General features: G+C 41.8%; 1 protein-coding gene across 4 annotated transcripts in view; it reads left to right on the forward strand.

The window, feature by feature from the left end:
- The window catches only part of TEAD1 (TEA domain transcription factor 1), a 251,112-nt gene that overhangs the window by 221,133 nt on the left and 8,427 nt on the right, over window positions 1-21,552 (forward strand). For all 4 annotated transcript variants that reach the window (XM_036258524.1, XM_036258526.1, XM_036258525.1 and 1 more), the window contains one exon: window positions 18,988-19,128. In XM_036258524.1, coding sequence (XP_036114417.1) covers window positions 18,988-19,128 — 141 coding nt within the window. The remainder of the gene's footprint in view (window positions 1-18,987; window positions 19,129-21,552) is intronic.

Raw genomic sequence — 21,552 nt, forward strand, 5'->3', positions numbered from 1 at the left:
TAGATACGGCTAATAAAAAAGATGATAACGTGTAATATGCTTATTTTTTAAATTAGGTAATAAATATTTTAAATGTTTTTCAGTTTAAATTTCCAATACAGAAAATATAGATAGATATAACCTATGGAAAAAAAAAGCTCTTTAGGTCTCTGGCCGGTTTGGCTCTGCAGTTAGAGCGTCAGCCCACGAACTGAAGAGTCGAGGGTTCAATTCCCGGTTAAGGGCACATACCTCGGTTGCAGGTTCGATCCCTGGCCCCAGTTGGTGTCGTGCAGGAGGCAACCAGTCGATGTGTCTCTCTCACATCAATGATCTCTCTCTCCCTCCCTCTTCCCCCTCACTCTACCTAAAAATCAATGGGAAAATATCCTTGGGTGAGGATTTAAAAAAAAAGCTCTTTGAGGTCCTAAGTAAATTTTAAAAGTGGAAAGGATCAGGAAGATTGAGAGTTGCTGTTGTGAAGGATATAAAAAGAGGATGTTCTACCCAAGTTAATTAAAATTCATCAGAAATTATAGGATATGATGAAAAGAAACCATTTTCAGTACTTTCAAATTAAACATTATTGGTTTTTAATGATACGTTTTTTTATAATTAGTATGTTATTTGAATATATAGTAGAATGAAAAGTGCTTAGAAAGTATGTTCTTGTTTTTGCTTCCAAAATTCACCTTCTTTATTCAGGAGGTGATTTTAATAAATGCTTCCAGGGTTGGGGTCCTTCAGTCATTCATGAATCCCCAAATAATGAGGTCGAGATTGCAGATGTTTAGAGTATGCTGGCAAGTATGACATGTGCAGATTTAGACACAGCTACTCCAAGATTAGATATTAGTTTATTGAATTAAGATTTACAGGAATAAAATTGAGCACTTCTATAAATATGATAGAAGACATTACTTCTTAGTATAGTTAATAGTATTTAACCTTTATAACGAAATTCAGTCATAACTATGTTAAATGAGGAAAGGCAGTTTGAATTAGGTTTACAATTTGCTGCAATTTGAAATCTCATTGGCTTCCTCTAATGACAGAGATTGAATTACACTTAGAACATCTATTTTTAGATATCAGTAGGTGTAACAGTCTCTTTGAAATATCTTTTGTGTTAGTAATTTGCTTAACAGGTTTTCTTATTTTTGTGTGAATTGAGTATCAACAGAGATTGTCTACCTAGTCTCTTCCTTCTCTCTTTTTCCTCTTTCTTGAGGTATGTAATATCTCTAGGTTTTCAAAATCAGACTGTTAATTTGTTCATGTGATTGTTCCTGAAATTCTGTTTTCAGAAGGTCTGCCATGTTTAACCTGGGCTCAGTGGGGCTAGACCAGGTCAGGAGTTTGCTGTGGAAGCAATACTGAGTGCCACCTGATGTCCTTGCTCTTAACCCCAAGCTGTGGGCACCTCAGCTCTTTGCCAGTTGACACTTTGAGGTGAATGGGATGGTGGGAGCCAAGCAGCAGTCACTACCCTGGTTTCAGGGTGGAAGACCCTGCCTGGCATCCCAGGACTCAGGCTCTGAAGCATAAATGAATGGCATGCCTCTGCCCTGTGAACCTTATAATCTCTCATGCCTTAATGGTGTGGGACACCTCAGGGCTCCTGTGAATGACCATGTAGCTGGTAAGATCTTATTTTTGTTAAGAGCCTTATTGAGGTATAATTTATATACATAAAATTTACACACCATAAAATTCACTGACTTTACAGACTTGTGTAACCGTCACTACAATAAAAATTTTAGAGTATTTCTATTATTCAAAAAGGATCTGTGCCCATTTGCAGTTAATCCCTGTTTCCACTTCCAGGCAACTACTAATATACTTTCTGCCTGTACTGCTTTGCCTTTTTGGGAAATTTTATATAAATGGAATTATTTAGTGTGTGGTTGTTTTCATCTGGCTTCTTTCGCTTATCATAACGTTTTTGAGGTGCATCTGTAATAGCATGAATGAGTGGTTAGCTCATTTCTGTTGCTGAATAATACCCTGATGGATGGCTATGCCACATTTTGCTCACTAGTAGATAGACTTGTGGATTGTTTCCACTTTATTTAGGTTTTTGTGAATAATGCTTCTGTGACATTTTTGTGTGGGCATATGTTTTTACTTTTCTTGGGTGGCTACCTAGAAGTAGGACTGGTGGGGCATATGTTTAACTTTTTAAGAAACTGCCAAACTATATTCTGAGGTGGTTTTACCACTTTACATTCCCACCAGTGAGAAGTTAGAGGTCACTTCCTCCTCCTCCCATTATGTCTGCAAGTGTTAGGGTAGGGAGAGATGGCAGTGAACATTGTCGATAAGGGGGCTGGTGAGTGGAAGCACCAATACAAGGAACGTGAGAGGTTCATTCAGGCGAGTTCATGTGCTTTGCAGGTGGCTCTTCACTTGTGTGCCAGATGTAGGTGAATATAAAAATTAGGAGAGATTTCCCAGCAGGTATGGCTTGGTGGTTGAGCATAAGCCCATGCACCAAAAGGTTGCTGGTTTAATTCCTGGTCAGAGCACATGCCTGGGTTGTGGGCCAGATCCCCAGTGGGGGGCATGCAGGAGGAGGTCCATCAGTGTTTTTTCTCATCGATGTTTCCGTCTCTCTCTCCCTCTCCCTTCCTCTCTCTCTAAAATCAATAGAGAAGGAAAAGTATTTTTAAAACTTAGGAAAGACAAGGAATCAGGATTCAGTGGTGTCAGCAGTAGAGAGCAGTCAGTGGTTTTAACAATTTTTGAGCCAAGAGGGTAATAGGACCGTATTTGCTAAGTGTTACAGCAACACTCTGCATTTTGCCTTTCTGTTTTTATTCTTTAACTTTTCCTTCTCAGGACAGCCTCCTATTTTCTTTCTCTTCTTTCTTGCCTACTTATCATTCATTCCTGTGCATTTAAATTCTGCGCCATATTTAATTACAAAGAGAGGAAAAGTGATTTGCAGGAATAAGAGGAAAGGGCTCCTCTCTTTCTTAGCAGTGTGTGAAACATGACCATTGATGAATTCCTTCTTTGGACCATGCACTGGTGCCAGGCTTAAACATGTATCAAGTATTTATTTAATCCCTGTGAGGTTCATATGATTATTCCCATTTTACACACAGAGAAATTGAATAATGAGGAGGCAGAGCTACTTCTCCCAAGTCACATAACTAATAAACTCCTGGTCTGGACTCCGGAACCCATGCTTTTCCTACTAGATCAGTGCGTGGCTTCTTCAGGGAACATGCTCCATCACTAGAAACTCTCCTCACAGGATTTCCCTTGCATGGTAGCCAGTGGTGACAGGTGAAGTAGCATAGTTTTTTTGTGAAGTCCTGTCCTTATGGGATGCTCTTATGTCACTTGCATGGAATCCAAAGTGAATAGACTGTTGTTACCAGGAAGTTCAGGTTGTAGCCTAAGTCTTCTAGAGAGATCAATACCACCCTGTTAGCTGTCATGGAAGGAAAGCAGCATAATCTTTACATTGTGATTACAAAGGCAGCATCATAATATTCTAGATACTATAGACAGCTTTGGAAATGTATAATTTTTAATTTATTCCTAAATGCACCATGAATGTAACCTAATATATTTACATGTTTGTGTAATTTGAACCAAGGAATGCATTAAATCTGGCACCCTGCTTTTTTCCTTTTATCAAACACCCTTCCATGTAGCCATATATCAGTATATCCTTAATTACTGTTTTTAATGACTATGTGTTATCTTCTTTATTGGGTATATCATAATTTAAGCATTCTTTTTATTTTTTTAATCCTCACCCTAGGATATGCTTTTTATTGATTTTATTTATTTATTTATAAATCCTCACCTGAGGATACTTTCCATTTATCTTCAGATAAGAGTAGGAGGGAGGGAGAGAGAGAGCAAGAGAGAGACACACACACAGACACATTGATTGGTTGCCTCCCGCATGACCCTAACCAGGGCCAGGCACGAACCACAACTGAGGTACAATCCCTTGACTGGAACCAAATCCACTACTCCTTGGTCCGCGGGCTGATGCCCTAACCCCTGAGCCAAGCCGGCCAGGGCTGTTTTTTATTGATTTTAGAGAGAGGGGGTGGGAAAGGGAGAGAGAGAAAAACAGTGACATGAGAGAGAAACATTGATTGGTTGCCTCCTGTACTTGTCCCAACTAGGGTGCCCTGACCAGGTATTGAACCCACAATCGGGGTATGTGCCCTGACATGAATCAAACTCATGACCCTATGGTGCATGGGAAGATGCTCCAGCCAACCGAGCCACACTGACCAGGGCTAACCATTCTTATTTTATTAGACACTGGTAATATGGCTTTGAATATATATGTGTATATGTGTGTATAGGTATATGTGTGTTTGTGTATGTGTGAAAATAACCACATTGCTTTCTAACATCATCAAGCAGTGAGTGAGTATACCAAACATCTTCATCAGCCTTGTGTGGTATAATTTAAAAGCAAAACAATTTTTCTATTGTTATTCTGTTTTTGAATTTTTCTACATCTGCAATTATTTTTTTTCTTTATACGGTCTTTAATCCTTCATTCTCTGTTCCCTCCATTCTAGATATATACTTGTCCCCATTTCAACAGTCCTAGAAGTGGGGTGCTCTTACAGTCGACATCATAATCACCTCTTGCCTGCCCCTCCACAGAGGAGTGGTGATATGGTAATCACTGCCTGACTTTTGTGACTCTCACCAGTAGAGGGCATCTCATCATCTCCTTGTCACTTTAGTTGACTTATCTGGGCTGTAGTACTATATACTACTAGTGAAAACTTTAGCTTAAATTTGAGTTCTTAATGTAAATGTGTCAGAAGAATTACAATTTGATGCAGCATTGAAATTGTTATTATGATTGAGGATACGTGTGGAAGCAGATGTATAATAAGTGAGGCCAACATTTTGTACTGGCAGCAAACTTTCCTTTTTTTTTCCTTATAAAACAATGATCGGGTGCTGTGTGGGCTATAAGAAAGGAAGATGCCCACACACAAGTGGACAGAGCTGAGCTTTGTATCCACATTGAGGTTCAAGCAGATGGGTTGCCCACTGCAGCTAGTTGAAGATAAAATGCCAACTGTCTTGAAATTGATTATAGAATTCCCAAAGCTAGAAGAGGTGGGGGTGATTCAGTCACGCATCCTGAAAGACAAAATCCCAACTGCAGCTTGAGCTGACTTTTAAAAGAAATTCCTTTCCAGCCACATATAGCTTACTTAAGGAAATAAATGAGAAATTGTGGGTTTAACCAAATAAGAAATTTATTGAAACTATTCTTTTTGGAGGAGCCTCAAAATTCTACTATCTGCCCTAACAAGTTACTTATAACCCTATAGCCAAAAGATATTCAGAAGAACCACTAGTATGATGAAGGCTTAATCTCAAATTTGGTAGGAATAATAAAGAATGAAATAATATGAAAATGAAGTTGGATAGATGTGTATTCTGCTGTTTAAAAACAAATTTTTATGTACATTTAATGCAGTGTTTCTTTTTTTTCTTTGAAATCATTTTTAAAATAGTGGTCAGCATATATGATGTTACCCTTTGGTTATTTATGTTATCTTTTTTAAATGCTTGGAATTTTGAATATTCAGTGTAAATAATTAACAATATGTATAGTCATTCAACTTACTTTCTTAACCTATTTTTTTAGGGGAAGAAAAATAAAGGCTAGTTTTACTAACCAAAGCAGATAGGAGATTTTATAAAACAGAGAAGGGAAAGCAAGTTTTATCTGGAAAGAGAGCAGCCTTTCCAAGATGCTTTTATCTTGGTGGGAATGAAATCACATTTGTTGGACAAAATGACAGACGCTATAAATTAAAAACTGGGCTTTATATAAGCAGAAGAAACGGGTGCACATGTACGCTGGCCATGGGGACCCTCTCTAGAGGTTCAGCCTGGTTCTAATTGGATTCTACATGACTTAGGTTGAATTGTAGACTTGAGTCTATCATTTGGAACCAAGTGTCCCTGTTGCTATTCATGGAAAAGGAAGTTAGCAAGATGGAATAATTTTCTCCCCACATGTTTTAAACTGTTCTCAATGAGGAAAGGGCCTTTCAGTTCAAGTTTTCCATTTCCCTCTACTTCTGTCACATCTCAGAAGAGCGTTAGGTTCTGAAATTACGTGAACAGTATTAAGTGATGGGATGATATAAGTGGAAAGAAGATTAGCTAGAAATACCACCATATTCAGAGGTACTTCTGGGCTAAAATGTAATAAATTCCTTTCAAGTAAACTATGATTATATGATTATCTTCACCGAGAGTCTGTTCTTTGAAAAATCATCTCTAGATAGGCAAGTTTTGGTATTTCATGTAGAGGGATAGGGGAGTCAGTAAACCTGCACACCTGCCCTTTTTGGTTTGATAACATAAGAAAAATATGTGGAGCTTGTTAGCACAGTCTGCATTGACTGTTGTCTACTATTGCTTTCTTCCTGTTTTCCCAGCCCCATGTTCTAACATATTTGTAGGCCTCCTCCAGGGAGCAGGGTCCTCTCTGTATATTGTTTATTCAGCAGGGCAATGTATGTGGTGGATTTTCAATAGCCACCCCCCCCCCCCCGGCTGAAAAGTTATGTCATTCAACTAGAGAAATTGCTATACATGAGGTACAGTAACTGCCACTTAGCCAGTTCTGATAGGGTAGACAGATAAAGTGAGGTGCCTGATCATTTGTTGGGTAAGCTTTCTCAAGGAATTTACTGAAGAGCAGGGAGGAGACCTTAAGAGACTTACATCACACAAAAGCTGTTCCAGGCGCTGTCTGGAGTTGTCCTTACAAAAATAATTATTTACATTAGTAATAGATACTTCACTAGTGAGTTATTCAGCAAACATTCGCTGAAAATGACTTTGCTCCTAGAGAGCTGGGGAGACAGACATGAGTAAGAGGCAGACACACAGGCAGACAAATGACCACACCGTGGGGTAGGAGCTGTGATGGAAATGTGGGCACACAGAGATAGGAGGAGGAACCCTCCTTGTCTGAGAACATTTCTGAAGGCCTCACAAAAACATGATATTTGAGCTGATTCTTGAAAGAGTTTGGTCAGTAGAAGGGGAGTGGGAGGAGTTTTCAGGAAGTGGATGTTTGTGCAGAAGCAGTCCTTCTGGGAGGGGGCAGAGGACGCCGTGGCCGCTGGACCTTATAGAACCTGGAGAATGGTGAGAGTTGAGGGTGGAACACTGATCCCTGTGGCAGTCACTTTATTTAAAAGCACCCTTTCTGAATCCCCTGAAAACATACGTAGAACAGGACAGCTGGACAATGGGACCAGAAGCTCACTCTGCTTTTCCCCCAATTCTTTAGCCTCAGTTGCACCACAGATACTTTTTATTTTTAACCTTGAACTCTTGAGGACATCTATGCAGAATCTAATTTGGGAGTTCCCTGGACTTTATGGGAGAGTCCATCTGACAGCTGTTCCTCTAATGCTTTCTGTCCTAGGTCATTTGGCTCAGTAGTTGCTAACAAAGCTGAGGTCAGGAGTTCATCCTCTTTTTGCATGGGGCTGTTTAACTCTGCTCCCTTCCATGGTTACAGGCAGAGGTGCTAAGCCATAGTCTCACCAAGAGCTGCTGCTAACCAGAGGTCCAGGGGAAGCAGACACATGATGCACCTGCACTCCCAGGATTGGCCCTGCTGATGAGGCATGGTCAGCTTCTCTCTGTAACTGGATCTCAAGAAAAGCCTGAGAAGGGAAGAGCTGAAGGGACTGCTTATTTCCAGACTTAATATTGCCAGGAATAAGTGGATTATCAGGAGTTAATCCACCCCCCTCCACTCCCCACCTCCACAGTAACTGCCCCTTAGTCAGTTCTGATAGGGTAGACAGATAAAAGTGAGGTGCCTGATCATTTGTTGGGTAAGCTTTCTCAAGGAATTTACTGAAGAGCAGGGAGGAGACTTTAAGAGATGTACATCACACAAAAGCTATTCTAGGTGCTAGTGATGAATCTGTTACTAATGTCAATTGTCTAAAATTAGATTTAGCCCCTTGGTGATATGTGAAATCCCTTCTCCCTTGGGCAGGTACGTCTTACCCACCCATCCATTTTAATTGTTTGCATTACAAAAGCAATATAAGCTTATTGTAAATAGTCCTAGCTTGTCAAAAGACTATAGAAGAAAAAGTGGGCTCCCCCTCAGCCCTGTGTCCTTCTGGACCTTTTATATGCATCTACAAACATTGCACAGACACCACTGTTTTTTACTTAAATAAGAGTTACCTTCATGTATCACTCATCAGCATCATTATTTTTCTCACTTAAAATATCTTGAGCATAAGATGTCTTCTTACAGCAATGAGAATGTGAGGGTAAGTCCCAATTTTTGTTACTCTTTTCAGTAAAGGTGACTTGTTAGTAGAGTTGCCAGATTTAGCAAATAAAGATACAGGCCACCCAGTTAAATGTGAAGTTCAGGTGAACAGTGTATAACATTTTAGTGTACGTTGTGTCCCACGCAATCTTTGGGACATATGGATACCCCCTTAAAAGTTGTTCATCTAGAAATCAGGTTAACTGGGTGGCCTGTAGTTTATTTGGCAAGTCTAGACTTGTTAGTTGATGGAATTTGTTGTTTTATGTAAGACTTTGCTTGCACAAAAACTCTAGGCCAGAAAAGGGTCCTGTTCTGGGGTTTGGAAAGGGTGGTCCTGGGCAGTGTCAGCACACCCGGAGGATGCGGTGTGTGAAGGGCCCGCTCAACTGGCGCCCAGTGCTCATTAGGGCCTCCTTGGAAAGAGCTGGCCAGGCAGCTGCTTTGTGCTTGGGGCTGAGGCCTTGGCTCTTTCCTCGCAGCTGCTGTGTGAAGTCCCCAGTCAGTGGCAGTTACCTGAAGTTGTGTGGGTGATATTAATTGAATTTTTCTTAATGAATGCTGGTATTTGTAGGAATTTGCAATGCAAACGGCCATCCTTTCAAGTGGTGAGTATTGTAATTAGAGCAAGCTTTTAAGGTCCTTTGAAGTACTAAATGTTTATGAAATTCAAATAGGGGTGCCAATCTGCACAGTAAAGGGGCTCTTGGTGGTGTTTTTTAAAATCTCCTATTTCCTAGCTGTAAATATATGCCATAATTAGTGGGAAGTAACTTGAAGATTGGGGGCTGCCTTTATTCCTATTATTCTTATTAAAAACAGCTTTTTGCAGGAGAACTACAGCTGCTGTCCTTTTGTGCTGGGCAGGGGTACTATGCCCAAAGTGAACAAGCTCAAAGACTTGCTTCCCTGTGGGCAGCTTCATCATTCTCCTCAAGGGCAGGTTGTTTACTGGGAATTCTCCCACCATCATCCAACTTACCCCACCCCAGGCCTCTGTTTGCAAAGTCGGGCTGGCTGCTTAGGTCTTGGCCAGGGGCAGGTACCCGTAAAAGAGGGTGGCAGGAGGTATGCGAGCCCCGGCTGCCTCAGAAACACCCCTGCCAGCACTGTCTCCGGAGGCACTGCTGCCTAGGCTCACTGCTCACAGCCGGCTGGCTGCAGAGAATGTCCTTCGGTGCCTGTGGGAACAGCTGCCAGGCCCACGAGGTGCCCTGCCTGCCCGAGTCTCACCATGCAGCAGGCCTGGACAGCTGCCCACAACAGAGCCCAACTCCCAGTGCTGCTTGCCAAGGAGCCAGATGCTGCCATTGGAAAAAATTGCTTCACAATTTGAAATCTTGGTCCTTTGATCATTGCTCAGAGAGGATGAAGAGAGGTTCAAAGTGGTGGTTTGAAATGCCAGCGTCTCCTTGAGTCCATCAGTGCCTATTATACTCTCTCTTGTCAGGGACTATCCTCTTGATGTTTTCATTTTTGCAGCAGAGTAATTCCTGCCCAGCCCCTCCAAGCCTTTGGGTGAAAGGGAGAGATGGGTGGGAAGGGAGTGACTGCAGACTGCTCCTTTCCTGTCCGGGTGCCCTGCCTTTGGGGTTTTCTGCTTCTATGTTCCAGCAGGCTTTTTCCCTATGAAGCCAGCGACAAAGTAGTTGTCCCCAGCTAAATACCGCTTCTGCATGAGCTGCACCATTCCGTCCTTCTCTTGGCAACCTCCGCACTCACTTTCTCCTACTTCAGCCCCCAGTGGCCAGTTTTGCAGGGGCCTGAGCTTTCTCAGAGAGGATCCCCTGGCCCAGCCCTCTCCTCAGAGCTCTGGATCCTACATAACTGGGCGAGGCCTCAGTTTTCCTCACCCATGAAATAAGAAGGAACATTCTTTGAATATGTAATTAAAAAGTTGTAATTAAAAATGACATTAATGTTTTTTTTTAATTTCAAAAGCATGAAATCAAACAGTGGAACCCGTCTGTGAATACATGGGCTTCCTGAATGAGAGGTAATAGAGGAGAAACCAACCCAGAATCTTGCCTGGTGACTGGAATGTGTTAGCGGCAGGAGTCAAGGAATGACTGAAAGAGAAGGATGAATTGGGGAAGAATCCGGGAAAATCCTGTTTCCTTGCTATTTAGTGCAGGCAGCTCTCTCTGCCTGGCATTATAACCTGCTTCTCCTTCAACCTTGTGTTGTTTCCCAGGACTTGCCCACACATATAGCTGAATGTTTTAATTCATTCAACACACGTTTATTAACGATTGCCTTTTTGATTTCCAGAAAGAATTAAATAACATCTCTAATTTATCTGTGTGGGAAAAATGATTTTATACCTGTTTGAGCAGTTATACCCCCAATTTAAGACTTGTTATAAACTCACAAATCAGAAAAGGTACTGACTTTTCTGTTTGGAAAACGCCATTATTGCATCTGTGCTGATTAGTGTCAATTAGGGCTCAGACTGGCTCTGTGGGGAGTTTTTATCAGGTTTATTGAGTACAAACCACCATCTACATTGGGTCACACTTAAGTAGATGTCACTGAGGCTCTATCTTTATCTCTGTCCTGGTGTATATTTTAAATCAGTAAGGTAATAGAAACGGTTATCAGTTTTATTAACGGCTGTCATTTGTGTGGCACAATACAGTTATGCATTATCTCCTCTGATCACCAGGCCTTCTCTGTGGTTAGAAATGAGGACACTGAGACCGAAGGAGGGGACAGCTGTTCATGCTGCAGTCAGATGTCTGAGATGAGATAACGGCAGAGTCAGAATCTGGACTAGATGGAAGGGAGGTCTGAAATCAGGATGGAGTTTAATAAAAATAAACGTAGAACTTGACTCCTGGGAAGCAGATAGCACCTGAACAACCTCATGGATGAGAAGAGGGAAAGGAAAGGTGAGATGAAGGGCGAAATGAAGAGAAGTGCAGACTTGTCCCACAGTCATGTTCTTAGGTCTGCATGCTTCCAGAAGGCAGAGCTCTAGGTAGAAGCTACAGGGAAGCCCGTGCAATGTCATGGGTGAGGTAAGTAGAATCACATCCAAGTCTTTATCCAAGATGTTTGTAAATGTATTACATTACATGGGAAAGGAGAGTCAAGGTTGCTAACCAACGGATGGGGAGAATATCTTGATCTGAGTGGGCCCAATGTAATCACAAGGTTTCTTAAAAATGGTAGATGGAGGCAGGAGAAGAGATCTAGAGATGACAGGTTGGCAGTGTGAGAAAGATTCAGTGTGGTGTCGCTGGCTTTGAAAATGGGGAAAGGGCTGAGAGATAAGGAATGCCGGTGGCCTCTAAAAGCTGGGAGAGGCAAGCAAAGAGGTCCTTCCCCAGAGCCTCAGAAAGGAACGCAGCTCTGCGCATGCCTTGATCTTGGCCTCCTGAGATCCATGTTGTGTGTCTGACCTATAGAAGTATAGGATCAAAAATTTGTGGTGTTTTAAGCCACTAAGTTTGTGGTAGCTTGTTAAAGTAGCAATAGAAAACTAATACAACAGGAAAAAGAACCTAACAATTAGGTCTGTCTAACACATAGTAAGTATTGATTTTCCTGTATCGGAAGGTATTTAGCCAGAAGGTAGAACATGCCAGGATACTGTAGAGAGGATTTCTGCATTGGGTGGTAGGAGTAAGAGTTGGCCTCTGAACCCAGTACATATGTGGTAATCTCTTGCTGAGACAAAATGGGCAGGTTCCTTAGAATGGCCTTCCCCATCCAGCCATATTTTCAAGTGTTGTTTTCTTTTTAACACTTCTGAACCTGGCCCATGACCACCTATGTATTTTAGGCTGGCTTGTCTGTCCCCAACGGATAGGATATAGTTTGACTTTGGAATTTGTTGGGAAGATAAGTTTGCTGCTTTTAACTGTTTCTTGGACTTTTGTATTCATTTGCTTTTAGAAAATATCCTGTGGTCAGAGAGTAGTCTACATCTCTGATATCAGCATATTTTTTCCTCATTTGCTTGCCTTCAGAACTCCACAAAATGTTTGCCCTGAGTTTTCAGTAGGGTGGGTAATGAACCCAGCTTGACTCCCAGACTCATTACAGAGTTTGCCTCCTTTGCTGCTGATTTAATGCTAGCATTCTTTCTTTGATTCTACCTTTACTTCCTGGGAGTTCAGTGACTGCATTTCTTTCTGGGATAATAGTAATATCATCAGGTGACAGATAATTATCTTTCACATCAATACCTCCTCCTACAGAATTCCTGAAGAGCAGCTGTGATGTGGTTGGAGGGCTACATGAGTATTTTCCATGTTCAAGAGTAATCGCAAAGCAGTTTTAATAGAAAATTGGTTATTTGAAAGGCTGGGGATCCCTTTAAAAATAATTTAAAGTTTTCTCAAACTTTAAAAAAAAGGCAAAGAAATTGAAAAACTTTCTGTCCTTCATCTAAATGAAAGCCAGCAGCTTCATTTGTAGGAACACCCAGCAGAAATGCATACATGGGTTCGTCAGAAGTGTATTCGAGAATGTTCAGGGTTAGCACTTTCATAACATTGCAAATGTCCATCAGTAGTGGAATCGATAGATCGTGGTGTTTTTCAGTCAATGAAATACTCTACAGTAACAAGGATGAATGAACTCCACACAGCGGCCTGGGCAACTCTCACGGTATAATGCTGCGTGAACTAAACACAAAGGAGTCAGCACTTATTTAGGGTTTAAAAAAAACAGACAAAACTAATGTATAGTGTTTTAGGATCAAAGTTACTCTTATGGAATGAGAGCAGGGGTGATTGTACTGGGAGGAGTATGGGTGGGAAGGCTTCTGTTTGTTTCTTCTGTTTGTTGGGTGCTGGTTACATGAGTGTGTCCACTTTATGAAAATTAACTAAGCCGTAAGCTTGTGATTTGTGCATTTCTCTGAATACATGTTACACTATAATTTCATCAAAAAATAGTTAACCATGATAACTATAAAACTCATTATTTGTTGAGATAGTTTCTGTGGGCAGGTTTTCATAATGTGTGTTCTTTCATAATCTCATTATACCTTTAGGCTATTCATTCCCAATTAAAGTGAATTGATGTTATTTTGATAATTCTAACGGACAGTGGTAAAGCAAAGGTGAGATAATGGGAGTGGGCCTTCTCAGGTCCAGGCAATAAGGAGGTTTAGTATCTGCAGAGAATTTTTAGGGGGCAAAATTGTTTTCATTTTTATTATCACCATCTGTCCACAGTTCTAAACAGTACCATTGATAAAATACTCCTTTAAGAAAAGAAATCCTTTATTAGCCTAATCCCTAAACTATTGGTGAAATCAGTGTTGTATTTTTATTTCCTATGTACATATGCAATATGCTTCAAATTAGCACACTTGCGACCTGGCCGGTTTAGCTCAGCGGTTAGAGTGTTGACCTGCGGTACAGAGAGACCCAGGTTGGGTTCTCGCTAAGGGCATGTACCTTGGTTGCAGTTTGTCCCCAGCCCTGGTTGGTCGTGCAGGTGGCAGCCACTTGATGTGTCCCTTTCACGTCGATGTTTCTCTCTCTCTCTCTCTCTCTCTCTCTCTCTCTCTCTCCCTCTCTCTCCCTCCCACTCTATCTGAACAAAAAATGGAAAAATGTCCTCGGGTGAGGATAAAAAAAAAAAAATTAGCCCACTTGCAATACTTACTCATTTGATCACTAATCCTTTAATAACACATGCGGACTTGGCCTCATGTTCATTTCTAGAGTAAGTTCCTAACAGTTTGGAATCATTTGAACTGCGGTTTCCATGGTGCTGTTTCTTCAGGTTAAACAGTAGAGTCAGAAATGAGCCATGATGACACAGTAATTATGAAGATGAAGAAACAGAACTTGAGTTATTTTAACTCTGTCATTTTCTATTACTACTTTTGTAGTTTCTGTGTTTAAACTTTTAAACAAAGCAGAGTGCTGATTATTACTGAAAATAATCTTGTCCATTAAAGGAATGGGGTCTTAAAAATGATCTACTCTCATTGTCAGAATCTAGGAGGTATGCCCTGTTATGGGGCAGCTCCCATCAGTGTTAATTGAGCATGGAAACCAAAGCTGTGAAGATTTTCAGTAATTTTACGAACATCAAGTTATGGGGAATATTATTCTTTAACTTGATTAGCATTTTTAGATTGTATATATTGACAGATTAGTTTGTATATGTATGTCCATGTTTGCTTTAGATCTTAAGTGTCCAGATTTGCTTACATTGCAAATCTTTGACTTATCAAAAATAATGCCATGGAAATGAATAGAAAGAAAAATAGAGCATTAAAAAAAAATGAAAGAAAACAAAACACTGTGCCTGGGGAGTTGGGGTGTAATTCTTAAGATGGCTCCCTCCTTGTTCAGTCACCAAAGTAAGTTAAGGTTAACAGTTTTTAAAAAAAATAACCTAGTTCCATTTACCCTCCCATTGACTCCTCCACCCATTGCCTATTTCCCTGTGCTCCTTTCACACTCCACCCCTTACACCACAAACACCTGACTGCTTTTGACTGCTCATCAGTCTTTCAAAGCAACTTGATTATGTCAAAATTGCAAGTTTGTTTAAATTACAATATTAGTTAGCAATGCATTTATAGCCCATTCTTTCAAAGCTGGGAATTGTTTAATGTTGAAAGGAAGGAAGGTAAAAATAATTTCTGATACACCTCTTCTGCCCCACATAAACTCATCATTGCATCGTTTGTTGTTGGGAAGCATCCTAATTATGGAGCATCTGGACAATGGAATAGTCTACACCCACTAAAAAGCGTGGCTGTTCATTTTTTAAGTGGCTGTTCTTTTTTCTATTTTTTTTATCCTCACCCGAGGACATTTTTTTCCATTTTTTGTTCAGATAGAGTGGGAGGAAGAGAGAGAGAGAGAGAGAGAGAGAGAGAGAGAGACATCAACGTGAAAAGGACACATCAAGTGGCTGTCGCCCACACGACCAACCAGGGCCGGGGACAAACCACACCTGAGGTACGTGCCCTTAGTGGGAACCGAACCCGGGTCTCTCTGGACCACAGGCCAACGCTCTAACCGCTGGGCCAAACCAGCCAGGGCCTGGCTGTTCTTTTTTAATACTGACGTTCTGTATCAGTAATACATGAGTTCTAAGATGTACTTTAGATATTTTTTTTATGCCCAGCCAGTGTGGCTCAGTGGATTGAACATTATCCCATGGACTGAGGTCCAGGTTCGATTCCCAGTCAGGGCACATGCCCAGGTTGTGGGCTCGATCCCCACTAGGGGGCGTGCAGGAGGCAGCCACTAATGTATCTCTCGCATTGATGTTTCTGTCTCTCCCTTCTCTCTCAAAAAAAATCAATAAAAACATATTTTTAAAAAATTTTAATGTACTTTTTAAAGCAGAGTTTAGAAGAGTGCTGTTAGTGCAATAAAAGGAGGGAATGTATATGCTCAAATATCTGAATGCCAAATATTTCTAAAGAGACACTTGAGAAACAGATCACCTGGTCACCTGGGAAGGCTGGTAAGTTCAGGGGTAGAAACAAAGTACACACCCTTTTCCCAATTTGATTTTTTTATGACTGCAGGAATGTTTTTATGTTTTAAAAGTGCTAGAACTTGTTGGCACAAACCACATCATATAGAGTCGCTCCTCGGTATTCACGGGGGTTGGTTCCAGGGACCTCGGCCCAAATCAGCAAGAGCTCCAGTCCTTTATATAAAAGGGTGGAGTGTTTGCACACAACCTACACATATCCTCCCACATACTCTAAAGCACTCTAAATTACTCATAATACCTAATACAATGTAAATGCTGTGTGAATAGTCATTACACTGTATTGTTGAGGTGCTAATGACAAGAAAGGGTTCAAGTGCAGTGCAGATGCAACCATTATAGCCTTAACTATATAGTGCATGTCTGCAACAGCGTAGCTTTTTTTTTTTTTTTTTCTAATATGTTCAATCCATAGTTGGTTGAACCTGCAGATGCAGAACCCATGGCCAGGGAGGGCCAACTGTAGTAAGAGCATAAATCCCACAAACATCACTGGTAATCCCAGCACCACGAAGCACCTGAGACACTCCTCAGAGCCAGGTTCTCAGCTGGAGGCAGCACAAGGCCGTGGCAGTGCTTGCTGGCCCCCTTTCCGCCCCTGTGGGAAGCTGTGTGGTGATCCCAGTGTCCGCTCCAGGGTGCCTCAGATACACTGGAACCTTGCTCTGGAGGCTGGAGCTCAGCCGGACCCCGGGACCTCTTCAGCCTTGGGTGGTTCAGATACAGATTTCAGTTGGGGAAAGACACCCATTTTCCCCCTGCTAAGCTGCTCTTTTATGGAGCCAAATGTCAAACCTTTAAATGTTATAAAAATGCACACCTGGGCATTTTTATTTATTTATGATGTATGCCCCCTGTAATTCCCGAAAGCTAAATGTGAGGGAGTGTTACTAAATTTATGGACAATATAAAACTGGAAAAGTACAAGTGAAAGCAGATTGGAATCCAGTAAGAGGGCTGTACGCTGATTGTTAGTAGCTACTAGAAGTAACGGGTAAGTTAATTACTGTAGTTGAGCACTGAATTTAGCTTTGAATTTCTTGGCACATAAGGTGAAAGGGGGAATGTAAAGTATATAGTTCTTTTTATATGAAGCAAAAAAATAGGAAGTTTTGCCTAAGGAAAGTACATTTCCTGGTACTCAACTCAAGAAGGGAATTCAAATGCAGATCCTTTTTAACAGCCTATATAGAATGACACCCGTCTTCACGGTGGTTAGTTAGTGCTTGTTAAGGTATTGAAATTTGGTAGTAAAAATGTGCCAAACCTCACAAAATATGCATAGCCTCATTTGTGCATCATACCTAACTGTGTCTGTCTCAACAGTCCCCACATGGTCCAGCTGTCCTCTCACTTGGACTGCTGTAAAGGGCGCCTATCTATCTGCATTCTCGCTTCCCCTTCCAGCGTCTTCTCCAGGCTAGGGTCTGGCTGCCTTTTCGGAATGCAGATCTGATCACACCCCATCACTGTCTGCATCCCGTGTGCTTACAACTCCTGTGTCCCTCTGGTTTTAGGATATAAAACCCAAACCTTCCCATCTCCCCAGCTTCTGCCACCATCTCTCCGTTGCTGTCTGTCCCAGCCTTTGTTTAGTCCTTGTTTCTGGCCACGTGCCCTCTGAACATTGCCTCTCTCTCATGGCATGCGCTGCCTGCCTAAGCCAGCGTTCTGCCTTTGGGTCTGAGCTGCATCATCCTCAGAGCCTCCCTGACTCCGAGGGACCCCTCCCCACTGTTGTCTGTTCCCTGTCTCCTCTGCCTCTCTCAGGAGTGCTTATCTCTCTTGTGACATCCTCCCTACTGAACAGCAGGGATTGGTTCAGCTTATGCTCACTCTGCCCCCTACCTGATGAGCAGTAGGGGGTCAGGAGATATTCAAAGGAAGGGAACCTCATCCATCAGTGATCTCCACCTGCAGCCTCCCAGCCTCCCTTTCCACAGGACCTTATTCCATGCTGAGGCATTTCTGAAACAGTTCTGATCACGTCTTTTCCTTGTCCCAGAACTTTCAAGGGGTCCCCATTTCCTATAGGATACAATCCACACCCCTTATTTAGCCCTCCACACACTGGACCCAGTTGCATTTACAAACTAGTTTCTCCCAGGTTCCTTTGTCCTTGCACATAGCAGGAATGAAGTGCTCTGGGCTTTTGCCCACACTGTTCCCTCAGCCCTTCTCTGCATGTTTAAATCTTAAGTCTTCACCGTCCCTTAAATAACACTCCTAAATGAAAGGAACGCCTCCCGTGGTCTGAACTCTGATTACCTTTGATACGGTACCAATTTTCTACCTAACTTATAACTACTTTATGTATATATTGCCCACATTAGGTTGTAGTCAAGTCCTACAGAGTATCTAGCATGAGCCTCACCTAGTAGATACTCATAAAAATGTGTTCAGTGAGTGGTGGTTGGTGTTAACTATCAGTATCTTTGTGAGGGTTTAAAAGCAACCATTTCCTCTCTTAGATGCTTAATTTGTAGTGAAGTTTCTGTTTTTACATATATAACAAATGGCCAGTCTTCTGTAGATTCTCCTGTTCTTTTAAATATCTCTAAATATTACTGAATATGAATTCAGTTCATATACAGTTGACCCTTGAACAATGTGGGTTTGAGCTGCATGGGTCCATTTATACACGGATTTGTTTCAACAAATGTTGTAAATGTATTTCTCTTCCTATGGTTTTTAATATATTTTTTTCTCTAGCTTAGTTTATTGTAAGGATACAGTAAAATATGTGTTGATCATTTATGTTATCAATATGGCTTCTGGTCAACAGTAGGTATTAGTAAAGTTTTTAGGGAGTCAAAAGTTATTCACAGATTTTCAGCTGTGCAGGGAGTCAGAGCCCCTAATTCCCATGTTGTTCAGTGGTCAACTCTACTGTTTTCTGCATGTTGTTAAGAACCTCACGAATATTCTATTGCGAGCGTACAGCGCTATTCTGATACTGAATGCAAGGAAGTGAAACAATAGATTCATGTAGGGTGTCATTTCCAGAGAACACTGCCCAGATAGTACTGTCTCCAGAGCAGTGCCAGTGGGGCCATCGCACTTATTTCTAGGTGAGCATCATCACCTCAGCACCTCCGCTCAGAGTGAACGTCTGACCCTGGCCGCCACTGCTTGGGGCCATGCCTCCTGCAACGAGAGCGTAATCCTTACTTCCCTTTCCTTTCCAACAGGCCGATTTAAACTGCAATATTCAAGATGATGCCGGGGCTTTTTATGGTGTAACCAGTCAGTATGAGAGCTCTGAAAACATGACAGTCACCTGTTCCACCAAAGTCTGCTCCTTTGGGAAGCAAGTAGTAGAAAAAGTAGAGGTAAGTCAGTCTCTGTATGTTGGAACCTTCTTTCAAGGCCAGACTGTTGCTGTCCTTTAAATCTTTATTGGGGCAGAGAGTTTTACCTTTTTTTGGTGTCTCTTCCTTCATGCACACACACCCTTCTCTCTCTACCTCTCACGCTACCTGTCCATGGTTGGGAACCTGGAAGGTTAGTGCTGGGCACTGCTACCTAACAGCCAAGTTGTCGGTTGTCAGGGCTTATCTGTGAGTGGTCTTCTTGCCCGGGCAAAATGATGTGAAAGCAACTGAAAGAAGGCCAGGAGGAGATCCCGTGCCAGCCCCCCTCGACTGTTGAAGTTGGCCCTGCCCTGCTGGCTAGCAGTATTTAGTCCTTCCTGCATGAGGCCTCGTGGGGGTGCCCTGCCATGGAAGCTGCTGCCCTCAGGTGAAGCCTCCTCACCCTCCCCAGGTCCAAGGGCACTCCCGGGCACTGTAGAGAACAGCCAAGATGGTGTTCAGCTGATTGGTGCTGACCTTCTAAACCCCGACACCTTGATTTTGATATTGTTGCGTTTGCCATTTCTACCCCTTTCATCATAATTGTTTTAAGTCTATTCCAGTACATAGTGGAATCAAATACCTATTTGTGGTTTTGTAATTTTATGCCTCCTTCTTTTCAAAACAAATTTTTGTTTGTTTTATCAGAGTGGGCTGCTTTGTGTGAATGATATTTACAACTGACATTCCATTTAAAGTTTTCTCCAGTGTTTCTGTTCATCACCCAACTGATCCATGTTCAGTGAGAAGCTTTCATTCACAGCAGCCCTGGACCTCACAGGTCCAGGAGCCCAGCCTGACTGTGACAAAGACTTGGTGCTGAGGTGTGAGAGGGGGGGTGCACTGGGGAGTGAGAAGGAGGAAGGGGTGCTTTATAGGTCCTAGGGCTGAACAATGAAGATTTGGGGGGCTGCAGGCCCTCAGCTGCCTGAGTATAGGACAGGAGTCCTGAGCATGGTGTTAAGGAGGGTGATGCTGGCAGAAGGGGATATAGGTGAGCTGACTAGATGGCCCATTTAAGTTAGGGTCATGAGCTTTACTAAACTGGTGGCAGTGGGAATCCCGTAAGACATTTTGAGTGAGACTTAGATATTTAAGATGGGATATTTAAGATTAAAGAGGAGGAAGAGTCAAAGACCATGCACTTGATCCTTGGAAGGACAGTGCTGTCACCGCAGAGAGACGGAAAGAGGGTGTTCAAGAGGACATAGGGTAAAAGTTGGGAGACAGGTAAAGACTGAAAATATTAACTGGGAATCCTAAGCATTAAAGATAATTACAGGTGGGAATAGACATCTAGCTGCAGAGAGAGAATAACAAGAACATAGAAATAAGGAGTCAGTTTGGGGAGCAGCAGCCAGCCCCAGCAGTGAGTGCAAGGGAGACACAAACAAAGGAGCAGAGGGCAAAAATAGAAGGAGGGGAACTGGCTCAGTGCAGTGTCTGGGAAGCTTGGAGAAGGGTGGGTGGGAAGGTGGCTGTGTAATGAGGCAAACCTGGAAGACCTAGAATCTGCTTACCTCTATCTCCTCTGAGAAGGAGCAAGCAACACTACCTGTCCATGGATGGGAACCTGGAAGGTTAGTGCTGGGCATTGCTACCCAATAGCCAAGTTGTCAGTTGTTAGGGCTTATGTGTAAGTGGCCTTCTTGCATGGACAGGTGCATGTGAGAAAAGGTGACCAGTTAGTTTTCCAGATTTCAAATTATCCTTCATTGTGTAACACACCCAAAGCTCCATATTAGTTCAGGGACTAGTGAAAGGTGACTGATGAAATCCCAGGAATTTCCACAGAGAAGGTAGTATAAGTATGGCAGGTGCAGTTTTATAATTAAGCCTTTAATCCATTTATAATGTATTTCTGCTTTATGTACGTAAGGGGAATCTGCTTATATTTTCTCCCAAATAGGTAGGCATTTGTGTCTAAAACACTTATTAAATGATTCATTCTTTTCCAACTGAATGGATCTCTGCCCTTGAAGTTACCACATAAACTGGGAGCTGTTCCTGGCATCTCTCTATTCTCTCTACCCTTTATCTCTACATATCCCAATGCCATGTCTATTTAATTGCAATGGCTTTATGGTGTGTTCTGATATCTACTGAGGAAGTCAGTCTCACCAGTCTTCTTTTTCATTTATTTCCTAGGTGAGTAACCAGCATTTATTCTTTCAAATGATGAGATCATTTTAAAAATGCAAAGAGAAACAAAATCTTATTTGAGCAATCTAATTGTAATTGCATTTGATTTAGATATTACTTTGGGATAAATTGATATATAATTGATGTTAAATTTTTCCAATCAGGAACCTATTTGCATTTCCATCTCATTGTATCTATTTTAATAAAACTTCATAGATATATAAGTTTATTCCTTTTTGTCTAAATATATTTCTGAATATT

Source organism: Molossus molossus, unplaced genomic scaffold (assembly GCF_014108415.1).
Source record: "Molossus molossus isolate mMolMol1 unplaced genomic scaffold, mMolMol1.p scaffold_m16_p_13, whole genome shotgun sequence".
NCBI classification, from domain to species: Eukaryota; Metazoa; Chordata; class Mammalia; order Chiroptera; family Molossidae; genus Molossus; species Molossus molossus.